The sequence below is a fragment of the Psammomys obesus genome, unplaced genomic scaffold, assembly GCF_907164565.1.
Source record: "Psammomys obesus unplaced genomic scaffold, mPsaObe1.curated_primary_1811, whole genome shotgun sequence".
Lineage (NCBI taxonomy): Eukaryota > Metazoa > Chordata > Mammalia > Rodentia > Muridae > Psammomys > Psammomys obesus.
In genome coordinates, this window is record NW_026596079.1 from 28,461,954 (window position 1) to 28,480,846 (window position 18,893).

Below are 18,893 nucleotides of genomic sequence, written 5' to 3' on the forward strand. Positions count from 1 at the left end.
GAAACTGAACAACTCTACTCAATGACAGCTGGGTCAGGGAAGAAATAAAGAAATTAAAGACTTGTTAGAATTCAAAAAAAATGAAGATACAACTTATCCAAACTTAGGAGACACTTGAAAGCAATGCTAAAAGGAATGTTCATAGCACTAAGTTCCTTCATAAAGAAATTCTTTTTTTATTTGTATCATAGTTACTTAAAAATGACACAATTAGGAGGAGGTCCTCCCCTATCAGTGGACTTGGATAGGGGCAGAGAGGAGATGAGGGAAGGAGGGTGGGATGGGGAGGGGATGAGGGAGCAGGATACAACTGGGATACAAAGATAATAAACTGTAACTAATATTAAAACAATAAAAAAAATAAAATTACACAATTATTCCAATAGCTCTCGGGGATTTAAATTGCAGTCTCAAAAGCAAAGTCATGTTCTTTAGTCTGCAAAGAAGCTTTCTCACACCACTTCCTGAAACAGAGGTTTCAAACTTTCTAGTTTTAGAAAATGTTGTACATTTACTTGTTAATATTAATTTTAATTTTTCAGTAAGTGGTTGCAAAGATTGCCTTAAAATTCAAAACAAAGAATTTATGAAGTCAAATGTATGACTTCATAAAGACATTCGAGATATCTCATACAAGCAACTTAATGGCACACCTGAAAACACTATAAAAGAGAAGAGGAAGGAAGATGAGAAAAAGGAGAAGAAGGAGGAGACAAATTCAAGAAGAGTAGATGGCTGGAAATAAATTCCTAGCTGAAATCAATACATTAGAAAACAAACAAACAAAATTCAAAAAATCAATGAAACTAAGAGCTAGTTCTTTGAGAAAATAAAAAAAAAATAGACAAATTCTTAGCCAAACTAACTAAAAGGCAGAGACACTATCCAAATCAACAAAATCAGAAATACAAAGGGGGCCATAACCACATACATGGAGGAAATCCAAAGAATCACTAGGTCCTACTTCAAAAGCCTATATGCCACAAAATTTGAAAATCTGAGAGAAATGGACATTTTCTTTTGATAGATTCGTTTACCAAAGTTGAATCAAAATCACTCTCCAGCTCCCTTAATCCTTCCCCCTAACTCTTCCACAAGACACCCTAAGTTCTGCCTGTTTGGTTGTGGGTCTCTGCATCTGTTTCCATTATCTGCTGGATGAAGCCTCTCAGAAGACAATTCTGCTAGGTTCCTCTCTGCAAGGATAGCAGAGTATCATTAGTATTTTAAAGAATGTATGGTTGAGTCTCTTCCACAGAGTGTCTTTAGTGGGGGGAGGGGAAACGAAACCACCCATAAAACCCTCAACACAAATTTGCCCTGCAAACAGGTGTGCAGGGAATAAAGATGGAGCAGAGATTGAGGAAATGACCAAGCAATGACTGGCCCAATTTGAGACCCATCTCACTACTTCTTGATACATGATTCAAGCAGTGTTCACACTCTACCATCACAATCAATTTACTAATTTGTTTTTCTGTTAGAAAAAAATGTGAAGGCAAGCTTATTTATTAATTTTTTGTTTGTTTACCAGCCAATATTTATTGTCATTTCCTTTTATACATTAAAATACTTCTAACAAAAATGGATATTTTTATTTTGGCTATAAAATGTCAATCTTTGGAAGAGCCTTCCCACTTCTGAAGCAACAAATGTTCCCTCATGTTTAATTCATCTTATGAACCCCAATAAGATCTATGGTATGATAGGAATCTTAGAAATTATGTTATTACGTTCATGGACAGAAACTAGGTTATAGAAGTAGGTGCATTTTCATAGAACACAGTAGAAAGACTTAACAATGAAATTTCATGTTTAAAGAAAAAATTCGCACCTTGCAAATGTTATTCAGTGCTTATTGTAACACAGTTAATTAAACATATGCCTGCTGCTCTGTTTTATACTAGTTCAGCTCAATTATTTTCTGTTTAAGCATGTGTCCTAAAAAAACTTTGTGTGATGATTATCTTTTGCATTTTCATATTGAATGAGATTACTCAGCTAACTCAATCCTTGTTTGTTTCCTTGCCAACAACACAATGTTCTAAATACTTGATTCACAAAGATGACTCAGGCTTGTTCTCAAGTCCCCAAATTGTATAATACCAAGGAAACTAGGTATAAAGAAACCAATTTATTCTGGTATATGTAATGAAAGAAAACTCCAAGGATCAGGATAGCTACAGTAAGTGTTTGAAAATATTCACAAAATGCTTTCCTTGAGGTCTTTGAGAGCATTCTCACAATGATTTCATTTATGTCCTATGTAAATGAAATGGTTCAGGGCTGTAACAGAGAACATTATGTTCACTAAAAAGTTAGAAAATGCATCTTCTGCCAAGTGTTTTTTGTTTGTTTGTTTGTGCTTTTTGTCTCTAAATCAGAGGTACTAGGTGCTAAACACTTTACCTAAGTTTGATGCTATACTCTCCTAAATGATTTTTAATCATCTGGGAAATAAAACTCTGAGATTAATTTTCTGGAAGAAGAACAAGCAACTTGAATTTTGCTTCCCTTAGTAGATATAATTTTACAATGTTTTAAAGTGCTGCTAATTGATCTCAGCAGGATCATGCTTCATCTCTTTGACGGAATAATTATGCAATTCTGTACTCATGGTGTCATTTTCTTTTCTTTCATTTGTTTCATTCCGATTTTCAAAGTCAGGTTTGATCTCGATAAGTTGCTAAAAACCTTGCATTTGAAAGCTATTCATTGTATTTACTCCAAAGTGGAGAGTAATTTTAACATCTGATTGTTTATATATATATTAGTATATATATAAGCAATATATATTAATATACACTAGATGATGCTTATTATTATTTCGGGGAAATTTCATATCTGAGTAATGTATTTTCACCATTTCTACTCTACCCTTCCAATCTGAGCCTTGCTGTGCTCTCTTGACTGACAGCCTTCCATACATGAGACCTCTTCCCTCACAAATACACACACATACACACACACACACACACACACACACACATACACACATATACATACATGTTGATTATATGTATATATGTTTAAGGCTGGTCACTTGTTATCGTTACTATTCTTTAGTGTATGTGTGTTGTATTTGTGTGTGTTTGTAAGTTTTATTTTCACAACCTAAAATCATTCCATGAGTAACAATTTTAGAATATTTCCTTTCAAATTTATCCTTTAATCTCCGACCCCATCTTCAAAACAATACCAAATCTAAGCAGAGAAATACTTAAAGAAATGCTCAAAGTCATTAGTCATCAGGGAGATGCAAATCAAAACTACCCTGAGATTTCACCTTACACCCATCAGAATGGCTAAGATCAAAAAATCAAGTGGAAACACATGCTGGAGAGGTTGTGGAGAATTGGGAACCCTTCTCCATTGCTGATGGGAATGTAAACTTGTACAACGACTTTGGAAATCAATCTGTGCTTTCTCAGACAATTAGGAACACTGCTTCCTCAAGATCCAGCTATACCACTTCTAGGCATATATCCAAAGGAAGCTCAAGTACACAATAAGGACAGTTGCTCAACCATGTTTGTTGCAGCTTTATTTGTGATAGCCAGAACCTGGAAACAACCCAGATGTCCATCAACGGAGGAATGGATACAGAAACTGTGGTACATTTACACAATGCAGTACTACTCAGCAATTAAAAACAAGGAAATCACGAAAATTGCAGGCAAATGGTGGTATCTAGAAAAGATCATCCTGAGTGAGGTATCCCAGGAGCAGAAAGACACACAACATATATACTCACTTATAAGTGGATACTAGGCCTATAAGATAGGATAAACAGACTAAAATCTGTACACCTAAAGAAGCTAAATAAGAAGGAAGACCCAGGGTAAGATGATCAATCCTTACTTAGAAAGACAAATGGGATGGACATTAGAAGAAAACGAGAAACAGGGCAAGAGCCTACCATAGAGGGCTTCTGAAAAACTCTACCTAGTCATACATCAAAGCAGATGCTGAGCTCATGGCCAAACTTTGGACAGAGTGTCTGGAATCATATGAAAGAAGTGAGAGTTAGTGTGACCTGGAGAAGACAGGAGCTCCACAAGGACCAAATATATCTGGGCACAGGGTTCTTTTCTGAGACTGATTCTCCAACCAAGGACCATGCATAGATATAAACTTGAACCTCTGCTCAGATATATTCCATGGCAGATCAGCATCTAAGTGGGTATCCTAGCATGGGGAACAGGGACTGTCTCTGACATGAACTCAGTGGCTGGCTCTGTGACCTCCTCTCCCCACTCGAAAGAGGGGCAGCCTTGCTAGGCCACAGAGGAGGACATTGCAGCCATTCTTGATGACACCTGATAAACTAGGGTCAGATGGAAGGGAAGAACCTCCCCTACCAGTGGACTTGGAAAGGGGCAGGGAGGAGATGAGGGAGGGAAGGTGGGATTTGAAGGGAATGAGGGAGGGGGTTACAAAGTGAATAAACTGTAATTAATATAAAAAATAAAAATTAAAAACAGACTTATTGCAGTACTTTTTCAAATATACTTGCTTATAGCTTTGAGTTTTATGCCACTCTGTTTGAACACTCCACTTATACATCTTATTAATCTTATTTCAGGTCACATGTTGAAACTCACTTCATTATGAAATAAAATCTATGCATCTTCTTCATTAATGATTAGTTTTTTTCACTATATACTTTTACAGTTAGTTATTTTTTTAATTCCATATTATTATTAGCTGATTGACATTCTGTGATCATTTATTACCTTTGGTCATAATGACATCATAAGGGGCAGCAACATGCCTGCCATTTGTAACTATCTCAGACAAATGGTTTAGTGGCACTGGGAGAGTAATTACTTGGTTTTTTTTTTTCTAGGTAACAACCCATATCTATTTCTGGAGCATTCCTGAGCTTTTAAATCAGGAGACCAACACTTTTAACTACAAAATCGACTGTTCATTATTTTCATTAGGCAAATTGCTTTAGATACTTAAGCTCGACTTCCTTCCAAGTACAATGTACTGAGTATTATCGCATATGTTTGTGAATTCACAAATGTACAAAAGAGAGTATGTCTGTGGACTGGCATGCAATATAAACTGGAACTTTGCTATTGTAACTCTGGAAGCTAGAGATCTTTGTGCTTTTATCTCAATTTTCCTTCAATGTAACTTTTGAATGCTGTTAGGACCTTCTAAAAAAAGAACGTAACCCAGCTATATGATTTGTTAAAAAAATAAATTAAAAGCCTGACAGCCTGGTATGCAGCTTTGTATTTTCAGATCATACCTTTAAATGTAGTAAAGAATGGATTGGTACTTTGGGGAAGAAAGTGCTTCCAGAAGAAGCATGAAAATTGACCTTCATTCCCAGAAATTATTAAAGGTCATGCAGGAAAGCCAGCTCTAACAGCAGCCTTGTAGATGTAGAAATGGAGAGTCTATGGAGCAATAGAGATAGCATGATCAGCAAAACTGCAAATTTTGGGTTCAGAAAGACACCCCACCTCAATAATTTTAATAGAAACAATCAGAGGAAGATGCTATATGTCATCTTCAGGCCTTAGCATGAATGTACTTACTGCCCACATAAAACTCAAATAAATACCCAAAAGCCTACACAACACATGCATGAACATACACATACACACACTCCAAGGGAATTAAGTAGTAATGATTAATCAAAATAGTAGGTGACACAACTATTCAATTAATGACTTACCTTTCTCATTTCTTGATTTTAAGTTGAATGTAGACAGCTTAGAGGGAACTTGTAAGAGGCTGAAAAAGACAAAACATAGCATCTATTAGCAATATCTATAGACAATAATTTATGACAGTAGAAATTGAAATATTTTAATTGTATTTGTGAATAATTCAGTCCATAGATGGTCATGGGTAGATGCTCTCATTTTTAGTAGGTAATAAACACAGACACACAAAGCAGGTGAGCTCTAGAAGATATAGACTTGACAGGGTACAGAATTATAGTATTTTGTTTTATTTGGAAAACAAATTTTACCAGTTTATTGATTTGGATGTTTCAGTCAAAAGAACAACAATTAGGTAATCTGTGATTTTTTTCCACTGTTCTATTTATTCACTTCATATGTGGAATATGTCTTATTTTCCTTTTAGGTTCTTTTTCAAGGTAATATTTATTTGTTAATTTAAACATAAGTTAAACTGAGCATAAAAGCTATAAAAATCTTTCTTATATTTTCTTTTTATTTTTCCTCCCAAACCATTTCCTGTGAAAGCATGTGAAAACTTTTCTCCTAGATACATAACTTTATGGTAATTGAAGTCCCGACCTTAATTATTTTCAGAGTGTGTAAGGGAGAGGGTGCGTTTTGATTATAAGGTCAAAAGTGGTAGTTTCATTATAAGTATTCCTTTGTTTATTATTCTACTCAAAGGATTGAGTTTTTATTCCATTTATCAAAACTTATTAACCTTAGCATCTATTCCATTAAATTTCATTTATATAAAATTTTAGAAAATGGAACATGTAAAAATACGCTGCTCTTCAATGTAAAACATACTGGGTTAAGTTGGGTTGTACATGTGTGAACTCATGTCTGTTGGTGTGTGTGTGAGTGTGTGTGTAGATTTCGGAAAGGGAAATTGAGCTTTATCGTTATTGCTTTCTGCTCCATTCCCTTGAGACTCGGTTTATCAGTCTGGAGCTTGCAATATTTTAGCTGGACTAGCAGTCTGTAAGCCCCAAGGATTGTCTTGTGTTCTATATTACCACAAAGCCAGTGCTGGGAAGACAAAGGTCGGTGTCAACACCAAGGTATTTATGTGGGTTCAATGCACCCAAACTTCACTCCCCACATTATATAGCAAATGTACTCACTGAGTTGTCCTCTAGTCTGAATACTTTTCAGTTGCCTAAATCCACAGACCATAAATCTGTTTTAAGTATTTCTAGAATTCCACATATAGATTAGATATGTGGAATTTAAACAATAGTGAACAAAAACAAATGAGGGAATAAAGTGAAATTTTAGGAATAATTAACCTTGAATAGTGATATTTTAAATAATTTTTAAATACCAGTGTATATGATAACCTACATTTACATTAACAATTGATAGTCAGTAAATGTTAGCCATTTGTTTAATTTCCCATATTTGTGGAATCTAAAGTACTAACTTATAAGTACTATAAATTAAGGGTAAATATTTTACCTCTAGAACAAATCATTAATTCAAAGTTCACCATTTTTATTGTATTATTTAATCAAGAACAATGAACTTATTCTTAAAATTAATCAGTGAGTTTTTCCACAAGCATTATGAAAAATATAAGGCAAATTAACACAACTTTGAAAACACTACCAGAATTGGAGGTGCTAGCATAGTGAGTAAAAGCATTTGCTCTTCAAATATGAAGTCTCAACTTTGAATGTCTTGTAAAAACTGGAAGGTGGTTGCCTGTGAAAATAAAACCAGTCACTTGTCAGAAACTGGACTATTTACTCAAATTGGAAAACTACCTTTTCATTCATTAGTTAATTTTAGTTTAATTGACTAATATTTACAATTCAAATTTCATATGATAATATTAAATTTAATATATATGTATTAAATTTTGTATCTTCAATGCTCTAAGTTTCTTGGTACACCCAAATCTCCATTTTAAGCTTAGAATAAAATTGATTTTTAAAAATAAATTTAAACCCCAGGTATTTTGTAGTGATCTGTTTAGAATATCATAGGTCCGTGCAATAGTTATATTATTATTATTGCATATCTAGATTAAAACATGAGCTGAATAGTAACCAATGTGTACAATAAAAATATGTTCATTTTTTACTCAGTATATTTTTATTATTTAAATAAAAAGACCCTTACTCAAAATGTGCATGATTCCTCTGTAAAGGTTTAGCATACCTCTACTCTGTCATTCAAATGTATGTTGAAGATACCATATAGCTTGTATTTATCTCAGTTTTTAAAACCTGTAAAATATTATAGCAATTTTAAATCTTGCTATAAAGACTAAATAATATAAGACATCTAAAATTTGGAGCAAAAATAATGTTATTTCTGATGCAGTAAAATTTAGTCACATTCCCATATTTAAATCTTCTATGTACTGCGAGAGAAAAATGTTAACGTTTCACTCTGACTTTTCTCCACAGGAAAATGAAAAGCACACTTCAATGTAATCTTACACTCATAAAATATTTAATATATTTAAATAACTGTAAATTCTTTTTTAATCCTCTTTTATTACAGAATTGCAGAGTAGCTCCTGTGGAAACCCAGGAGTTCCCCCCAAAGGTGTCCTATATGGCACAAGGTTTGACGTTGGGGACAAGATCCGCTACAGCTGTGTAACGGGATATATCCTTGACGGCCATCCTCAACTTACCTGCATAGCCAACTCAGTTAATACAGCTTCCTGGGATTTTCCTGTTCCCATCTGCAGAGGTGAGAATAGATAAATGAACAAACACACACACATATATATGTATATATATAATATATTATATATGTGTATATTATATTTACATATATATGTGTTGAATATAATGAAAACATGTTAAAAGTAAATTAATATAAAGTGTAAGTATTTATTATCTACCTATTATCCATTTATTATATTAGTTTTTTTCTACCATATATTATCTATTTATATTAGGTACTGAATGACAAATATATAAGCATACTAAATGCTTCCTAAGACAAAAACATTTTATGAGACTGAGATATTTCTACTCATAAACATCTGTACATTTGTAACAGAATGTATGAATACATATTTTCAGATTCACATTAGAAAACAAAAAGACTTTGTGATGCTTAAAAATTCTGGTTGCGATGAATGGGGAGGAGGTCCCCCCTATCGGTGGACTTGGCAAGGGGCACGGTGGAGAGGAGGGAGGGAGGGAGGGACTGGGAGGGAATGAGGGATTGATCGGGACACGGCTGGGGTACAGAGTTAATAAAATGTAACTGATAAGAAAAAAATAAAATACAAAAAAAAAAAAAAAGAAATACTTCACATGAAAAAAAAAAAATTCTGGTTGCTTGCCTAAGCTGTCATGGCCATTATTTTGCTTTTATTTAGAAATATTGACTATATCTCTGAATCTTTTGAAGTTTCTCACAATATTTAACATAATATTTTGTTGTTGAAATATTACTTTATAGTTTAATACAGATGCTATTAAATATCTTACTTTATAAAGGAACTGTTATTCAGTACTCATAATAGTTAAAAGTTTAATGTCTAGCAAGTAGCTGTATTAAACATCAGCTATATACACTAGTTTTGCCCACAGAATGTTGATTCCGGAGATCAACCTTTTTTTAGCCTGGGCTTTCTCTTCTATGGTGAAGTACTTCAACCATGTAATGAGCTATGTTTCTCTGCATCCTCACTGAGTAGAAGGTAGGTAGGGATACGCAACTACACATGTAAAATATTTTCCTCAAGCAAGTGGCTGCAGGTGAACACCGTAATAGCTGGTGAAATCAACCACATATAATAAATTATCTTATATATTTTTACAACTTTATGTGTGTATATTAATGTATTTTTATCCTATTCGACTTTTCTCCCTTATCTCTTTTCTATCCTTCATGAAACCTCTATTTTTCTCAAATAGGCCTCCTTCTACTTTCAGTTGTTTGTATGTATATTTGAAACCCAGGAGTTTAATTAGCATTAATTAGGTAGGGAACCTTATTTGCCAGAACATGGGCAACTTACCAGTGACTACACAATTAAAGAAGATCCCTCTCTCTTCTATACCAACCAATGCCCATAGTGCCTCAGTAACAAGGGAGACCCAGGGAAATCCTCTCCCACCTGTTAGTAAATGCTAACAGGCCCAGTTAACTGCAGCTGCTGGGAGCTCAAGAGTTGAACAGCCTTGTTCTGCCCAGAAGACAGTGTTCCACAATACTACTCCCAGCCCACTTCTTTTACATTCTATCCTCTTTTATGATATTTATATTGAGTGCATGATATGAATGCAGTTAAGATCTGTGTGCTCAACAACACTTATTCTCTGTACCTGGACAGACCATAGCAACTACACACCTCACAAACCAGGAAAGATACAAAGATGATCACAATAGTGGCATGAGTCTTTTCAGTGTACCTAATGGTCTTCTCATTGGTGTTTGAGGTTTGAGCCAAAAGGAAATTTCACAACTGGTGCTGAAAATCTTATACAATGTCCATGGCAGGGAATCCATGGGCCCAAATAAGGAAGCCACTACTACTATTTTACCCAACGGACGTGCTATGACCACCAAACTGTCTTCTGAATACATGTGTTTGTAACCTCCACACAGCTAACTCCTTTTGCCAGTTATATATATATATATCAGATATGATTGGTCTCAGGCTAATCACTTGAACAATTTGAGTTAATTTTTTCTCTAGTCAATGATATGACTTAAAAAATAGCTGCTATAGTTGTAGCAGTACTAAATAAATAGCCTCTACATGCTGTTTATTGTTCTGTGTGGGATGTCCACATTCTGTTCTAGCTGGCCTCTGGGTTGATGCTTTCCCAGTATTGTTGCTTGCTGACTCTGCTCTTGCTTTTATTGCTATGATTATTATTGTTAGTTTTATGCCAAACACTGCAAACAACTAAATAATTTAGAAGCATTGTGTCTTTTAATTAAAAATAGACAATTAAACTCCAGATGTTAAAAGAAACGATTGGTCAAATATCAAGCATCTGGGACTATGATAGTCTGAGATTTTTAAGTCAACTCGCAAGTTGCCTTGGCCATGAAAGAAATGTTATTCTTAGGTTAAAAATAAATGACAGTTTTTTTATGAACAATAAAGCCAAGACTGAAAATATCAGAATTTCATACTATTTACAATTAATAACATCCAATTTCCAATTCTATATAATGATACAAAGGGTATGAAATATCTGCTCACATATCAGGAAGCAAGTCCTCTGAGTGTGAACCTGAATCTTTCATTTGTAACAGTGTGCCCTTATTTGATCTCTGTGGAGTCACTATCTCTTGTTTGCAATGCTATAAGCAAATTTTGTCCTAGTCTCTGTTGGAAGACGTGAGACTCTTTTACAAACAGATGTCTGTGAAAAGATAGTCTGACACAAATGTCAGTTGGACAGTGTTCAAAAGATGAGCAGACATATGAGAATACAAGAAACCGTCTCGGACTTTAAAGTGGTTTAGTACACAAGCCAGGCTTGAGTCACTCTCTCTGTTCCAAAGTACGAGCTTTGAAAGTCAGATTACCATACTTTGAATTTTCAAATAATAAATTTACACCTAACATAGGATAATCAGTCTCATAGTAAGGAGAAATAAAGTCTAACAATCTTTTAAAAGGCACATAGTATATTCTAAAGAAGCACACAACTTATTTGTTAAAATATTTTATAGACATTTAAAATTATTAAAAAAGAAAAAGAAATACTGTAAGTGTTTACAATGGATTATCATCAACATTATTTCATATTAATATTGATGCAGGACTCCTTCCCCATTTCAATTAAGATTATAGAGGTTGGAGCTAAAAAAGAATTACTCTAGTCTAAATACTCATTTTTCCTTTTACTGACTAGATAATTTGAGAGTCACATCAATAGTTTGTGAACCTGGAAACTACTGCTTTAATTAGACAATGATAAAAATACATGCAGACATAACAAAGTCACAATTGAGTTAAATGTTACATATTTTCATAAGGTACTGAGGTCTATTCAAGAATCTTTTCATGTTAGGCAATTAAGTATGATTATGCCCTGAATTATGGTAAAATGTTATTACTAAAATAAGTGCATATAGTTCCATTAGCCCACTTCTCTTTGCAACTTCCACAATATCTTCCCCTTAAAAGAAAGAACATATGGTTAGAAAACAGAAGTGAAAAGAGAGATAAACTCTCACTCTATCCATCCTGGTCTACCAGTAAAGCCAATAGTTCCCTTCTTTTGTTGAGAGCCTTTCTATTTCAAGGTTAAATTTTTTGGCTGAGTATACACCCTAATTCTTTTCTCCTGCTTCGCAAGGCCCCGCAAGCAAATTAACTTTGACTTTCACCATAACCTCCTCAAGTTCTAATTTATCAAAAATTGGCACCCTCTGTGTTTGTAAATGTTGCCTGCTTAACTTCAGTCTCCCAAGCTCACCTTTTCTTTTCACAACTACTGAAACTAATGAATGCATTTACTCATTCAAATGTATTCATTAAAAACCTACACTGTGAAAAGCAGCATTTTATATGCCAGGGAACCAAAGATTGATTAAGAAACAACTCTTGCCTTTAAGAGCCCATGGTCCGATAGGGCAGACTGTAATGCAATCAAGCAATTACAATAATGTGTGGTAATTGATTTAATGGTAGGATCTGTAGAATAGTTGAGCACCTTGATGAAGGAGGCATTAGTGTTTCCCAGTTGAGGAGATGAAAGTTCATATGGGGACAGAAATTTAAGAGAAGGCTTTACAGAGGATTACTAAAAATATGAACTATATAGAGCAAGAACATTTTAAGTGAGGCAATAATTCATGTAGAAAGTACAAATTTTCTTTTCCAGCCTTAAAAGTAGTCCTCATGTGTTACTAATATTCACTGGCTAAGCGTAGACTCTATGTCATACTTCATAGAGCACATGATCTAATTTTCTGTGCTCAACTTTATCTCCTACTAACCAACTAATATTAAAACTTAAAGAATAGAGGACTAACATCTTTTCAGAGTATGTCATTGTGATTCTGTTCAAAGGGAAATACAGAGCACAGCTTAATCCATTCCTCCCCCTTCTGCTTTTAGTCACTTGATAGCACACTGATTCTTTAATTTATAACTGTGCAGGGGGCTGATAATTCTATAATGATCTGCTTATTGCTTCCTATGGCGTTTACACAGTCTTTCCTGGATGAACCCTTTGCTTTGAAAGTTCTTTGCTGCTTCCTAGCACTGATAGTTAATTAAAAAAGAAACAAATGTCATCTCTATCTAGAGGGCTTGGAAGAGGGTTTTTATGTTGAAAAACATAATCATTTTTATCAGCAATATCTACTAGTTTTTTTTAAAAGGCAGCTAAGTTCCTGCTAACCAAAACTCTGTATAAACTCAAACTTAATATTTGTGCTCATACATGGAGCATTTGAAATTTCTGCGCCCCTTCCTTCAAAGGACACTTATGTTACGTTTATTCTCACTGAGCTTTCAGGTAGCCTTACAGCTCTTCTCAGTCAGTGCTCCCAACACTATACAAACTAAAATCAGTTTTGTAAACTGAGAATAAATAAAGGCTCCAAGATTGAAAGTTCTGAAATTTGTAATGATAATCTATATTCAGAAAAATGTTTAGATACATATACTCCAAAAATCACTACAAAAGACACTCATGTACTGTAATGTTTTACCTGAGCTTTTCCCTTTGTTCTCATATTTTAAAAATATGATAGAGATCAGTATATTAAGGTGCAATCAATGAGTCATAGATAACTGTAGTTTGTATTGGGAATTCAAGAAATTTAGATTAACTAAATAATTTTTATGAGGTTACTGTGCATTTTTCTGTCTAAGATCTAAGAGCCAAGAATTTATATAGAAGCTCAGGAAAAGTGGTGATCAGGTAAAGAGTGTGAGCACATAAAACACTGCTGGAGACACTTTTGATCTGATGCCATCCTGACGGAACAGGTGTGATATTAGTAAGGTAGTTTTGATAACAGACAATGTGATTGTCACTAAATATTTGACAGCACCCACACATGCGGAAGACTTATAAGGATGACACTACGTGGACAAAGATAAATAAATTTCAACTAGCTAAACTAATAATTATGGATGGAAAAGACTTTCCATGTTTTACTTAAATATAGGGGTATCTTTTTCTCCCAAATATGGTAAGAAAATAACTACTGAAGAAACAACAGCAGATTGCTTTCTCACGTGGAATTTTTTCTTGAAAGAAATGTTAGGTAATCCTAGAAAAAAATGCAAAACCAAATATAGAATCGCCATTACTTTGAAACAAGATAGTTGGAGAAGGATAAATAGGAAATTTTAGATAGATACTTCCATATGCAAATTGTGTAACAAATATCTTCATCTAAAGTCATAAATTAGTTCATGGTATGTGATTTTTTGCCTTTATATGGTTATATGTTCAGTCTGTGGAAAACAACCCAAAAAGTATTAGAAAATAAAAATGCCATTTATTCATTATGTAATATGCAAACATATGTATATGTAAATATACATAGACTCTGATATGTAATATTAAAAAATATGACAGGTTTACTAGACAGTGGAACATTAATTTGCATCATATTTCCTTTATATGTTAAAAAGATTTAAATGTAAAACTAAGTTGCTATTTGATATATATAACTATATTCAATTGGAAATTAGTCGGGAGCAATTTGTCATTGTTGTAACTTTGTGCGTTAAAATTTGTATTAGGTTAAATTTGTATTTTAATACCATTTTAGTGTGATGGATGGCATTCTGTTGGAAAAGGTGTGACATTAGTAATGCAATTGTGATACAATAAATTGGTGCAATGGACAACGGGTATATTTAAAAAAAAAAAGGCGAACTTAACCTTGTGCCTTTCTCTTGTCACCCCAGGATTCTGAGACCTGCGGCAGTAATGGTCACAAAAATTTGAGGCTAATCTGTGGTATAGTCAACACATAAATGTGTGTGTGTGATATCACACACACCTATATATAGCATATATACATATATGCATATTTTTTATATTCAAATTTTTATAAAACTTTAATAATAGTAGTTTTCTATATGACCTTTCAAAAGTTATGGGTGTTAGTTAAGCTTCACTTTATTCTTTCTCATATCTTGTTCTCCTATCTTATACTCTACACTGCTAACATTTTCTGTTCCATAATTGTGTTTTTCTATTTACTTATTTTTAAATTAATTGATTTAATCAATTAATTTTACATCCCAAATACAGTTTCTCCTTCCTCCTCTCCTCCCAGTCCTTCCCCCTCACTTCCCCTCCACAACCTCATTCACTGCTCCTTCCTTTCTCTTTTGAAATGGGAAAGCATCTCATGAATATTAACATATCAAGATTCAGTAAGACTCAGTACATCTATTTGAGGCAACCCAGTGTGTAAAAAGAGTCCAAAAGGTAGGCAACAGTGTCAAAGATAGTCCCTGTTCCCACTGTTAGGAGTGCCACAAGAAGACTTAACTGTTATATTTGTGCAGAAGACCTAGTCAGTCCAATGCATGCTTCCTTTTTGGCGGTTTAGTTTCTGTGGGCCTTGGTGGGACCAAGTTAGTTCATTCTGTAGTTTTTCTTGGAGTGTCTTTGACCCTTTGGCTTCTGCAATTCTTCTTTCCTTTCTTCCACAGGATCCCACAAGCTCTGCCTAATGTTTGCCTGTGGTTCTCTTCATCTGTTCTATCAGTTGCTGGTTGAAGGCTCTCTGATGATGGTTATGCTAAGCTCCTGGCTGCAAGTATAGCAGAACATCATTAACAATGTCATGGGTAGGCTCCCTCTCATGGCATAGGTCTCAAGCTGGACCTGTCATCATTTGGCCACCCCCACAACTTTTGCTCCATCTTTACTCCTGCACATCTTATAGGAAGGAAGTCTTGTAGCCTGAAGGTTTTGTGGCTGGATTGGTGTTCCAAATCACTTTATTGGAAGTCTTGCCCATTCAGGTTATATATTCTTCATTACTAAAATCTTAACTAGGGTTACCCCCATAGATCCCTGCAGTTACCATTTCTCTAGGTTTCTAGCTTATGCCAGAGATTTCCTCCCCCACCCCATGTTCCAGTTACCTCTCCCAGTATTTTTCTCTCCATTCCCCCCAACCTGATCCATTTTACTCCCACCCCCACCTCTGTTCAATCTCCTTCCCCACTTTCATCCAATTTTCCGTAATTGCTCTTAACCCTTTACATCACTGTGTTCTCTTCCCTATCAATTTAACCCCACTAAAATGACCCCTTATTGTATTCTGGACTTTGGACATAAATATTTGATAGCAATAAATCTGAAGAACATTTTGTACATATCATTTCATGAGCCAAGTTAAAAGCATGAAATGTTTAATACAGGGTTCCATTATCATGTCAAAGACTGCCAGTAAGATTTCAGTGATATAATGTCACAAGGGAAATTTTGCAAATACCAAAGGTCATTTACATCATCATCATTTACTGAATGATAGAAGCAATCAAGCATGTCAAAACTCAATCATCGTTTCACCTTCCCTAAGCTTCACAAATTCTGCAGGTGACATACATACACATTCACACACACATATACACACACACACAAAATAAAACGAGTAATATTCTTTTAACTATGAGGTTATTAAACACTGTAATTTCTAAAGGTTTCTTGAAGTGAAATTCTTTTTGTTTTTTTTTTCATTTTCTGCATAAAATAATTGCAATGATTAGGCCAAAGGTATCTTAATGTTCATCTTTTTTTATGAGTAGTAGTTACCAAAGTAATCAACATATTTTAAGACCTTAAGGTCAATTATTACATACATACATTTAATTTATAACTAATATTAAAAAATGTTTAAAAAGATGAAAATGCAGTACATGTAGATAAATAACATAAAAGCAAATGAGTCAAACTATAATAAAAAATAACATGAAAATTAGATCAACCAAAAACAAGTTTAATATTTGAAACTCAAGTTCTGAATTCTTAAATCCTTGGAGTCAGCATTAAATTTAGCAGTGACTGACTTGACAGTATAAAAATATCTGAAAAACAATTAGATTTATAGTCTCTCAAATTAAAAGAAAGCAATATGAGTAATAGCTCTTGCAGAAATCATATAGGAATCACAGCATGATTTCATGATGTTCATCCTCTATCATATCAGTAATATAAGCCTAGGGAATGAACTTCCCAAAGGAGTAACACATCTTTTTTTAATTTATTTTAATTTTATTAATTACACTTTATTCACTTTGTATCCCCCCATAAACACCTCCCTCCTCCCCTCCCGATCCCACCCTCCCTTCTCCTTCTTCATGCATGCCCCTCCTCAAGTCCACTGATAGGGGAGGTCCTCCTTTCCTTCCTTCTGATCTTAGTCTATCGGATCACATCAGGAATGGCTGCATTGTCCTCTTCTGTGGCCTGGTAAGGCTGCTCCCCCATCAGAGGGAGGTGATCAATGAGCAGGCCAATCAGATGATGTCAGAGGCAGTCCCTCTTCCCATTACTATAGAACACACTTGGACACTAAACTGAGATGGGCTACATCTGTGCCAAAGTTCTAGGTTATCTCCATGCCTGGTACTTCCCAGGGACTCACAGTCCCTGGGAAGACCCCTGTGTTCAAATTTTCTGGTTCTGTTGCTCTCCTTGTGGGGTTCCTGTCCTCTCCAGATCTTACTATTTCCCACTTCTTACATAAGAATCCATGCACACTGCCCAACAGTTGGCCATAAATCTCAGCGTATGCTTTGATAGACTGCAGGGCAGAGCCTTTCAGAGACCCTCTGTGGCAGGTTCCTAGGTTGTTTCCTGTTTTCTTCTTCTAATGTCCATCCTCTTTGCCTTTCGGGATGGGGATTGAGTGTTTTAGTCAGGGTCCTCTCTCTTAATTAGTTTCTTTAGATGTACAGTTTTTAGTAGGTTTATCCTATGTTATATGTCTATATGAGTGAGTATATACTGTGTGTGTCTTTCTGCTTCTGGGACAGCTCACTCAGGATGATCCTTTCCAGGTCCCACCATTTACCTGCAAATTTCATGATTTCCTTATGTTTAATTGCAGAGTAATACTCCATTGTATAGATGTACCACAATTTCTAATCTTTTTAATGGTACACAAATACATCCTGATGCCGAGTACATGATTAAGGAGTGTATTTAGAGAACAATATAAATCAAAATACATGTGCCTGATGCTATGGGCCAAGTCTAATGTGCACAAAAGAGTTGCCTAAATAGTTCTACCCCATTTTTTCCATGTTAAGGACAATGCACGGAGAGGACCTAAAACCCCGGCTCAGATGTAGCACATAGACTGTCTTCAAATGGGGTCCCTACTAAGGAGAGCTGGGAGTCTCTCTGACATGAACTCAGTGGCAGGCTCTCTGATCACCTCCCCTTGAGGGATGCAGCCTTGCCAGTGCACAGAAGAAGACAATGCAACCAGTCCTGATGAGACCTGATAGGCTAGGATCAGATAGGAGGGGAGGAGGACCTCCCCTATCATAGGGGAAGTACATTGGGGAGGTACATAGGGGAAGAAGGAGAGGGAGGATGGGGTAGGGAGGAGACAAGGGAGGAGGACGCAGTCAGGATACAAATTGAATAAATTGTAATAAATGATAATAATTGAAAAAGAGAAAAAAATGAATGTTATATTAGCTTGTGTATCTGGAATCTGGCCTGCAATTTAATCATCTAAAAAGAAAATAATGCACATACATTAAAATTCTCCTAATTTTGTTTTTATGTTTTATCATTCAAAAGACCTAATTAATTAAAAAATAAATTAGTTTCTTAAAGAGAAAATCCATTATTATAGTTTAAAAGCTTAAAGTCATTTGTTTAATATAATAATATTAATATATAATTAATATTTATTTATTAAAGTTTTACTGACTTTTAATTTGTAGGTTTTTAATTTATTAATACAATATTATTTGCATAAGGAAAACTTTTTTGAAATTATTGTGTGTTTATATTTCTCATACTTCCTTCTAAAATGACTGTTGTTTCTAGATGTTTAAATAGGAAAACTTTTATAACATTTCATTAATAGAGATAAGGTCATTATCAATTTTGTTCATTTTTATAACACAATAACCCTCAGGAAGGACTGTATTTCAATAGTAATAGAATTGTGTGTGGCAAGCACTGTAACAACTGAGCCATCTCTGCAACATGTATCTTTTACTTTTCAAGTTTTTTTTTT

The 18,893-nt window shown here is 34.6% G+C and overlaps 1 protein-coding gene across 1 annotated transcript in view; it reads left to right on the forward strand.

Annotated features, from left to right (window-relative positions):
* Nucleotides 1-339: 339 nt before the first annotated feature.
* The window catches only part of Csmd3 (CUB and Sushi multiple domains 3), a gene marked incomplete at its 5' end in the record, with an annotated part of 1,006,505 nt that continues 987,951 nt past the window's right edge, over nt 340-18,893 (forward strand). Inside the window, 3 exons of the mRNA XM_055626685.1 lie at nt 340-407; nt 2,709-2,714; nt 8,221-8,417. Of these exons, the coding sequence (XP_055482660.1) occupies nt 340-407; nt 2,709-2,714; nt 8,221-8,417 (271 nt within the window). The remainder of the gene's footprint in view (nt 408-2,708; nt 2,715-8,220; nt 8,418-18,893) is intronic.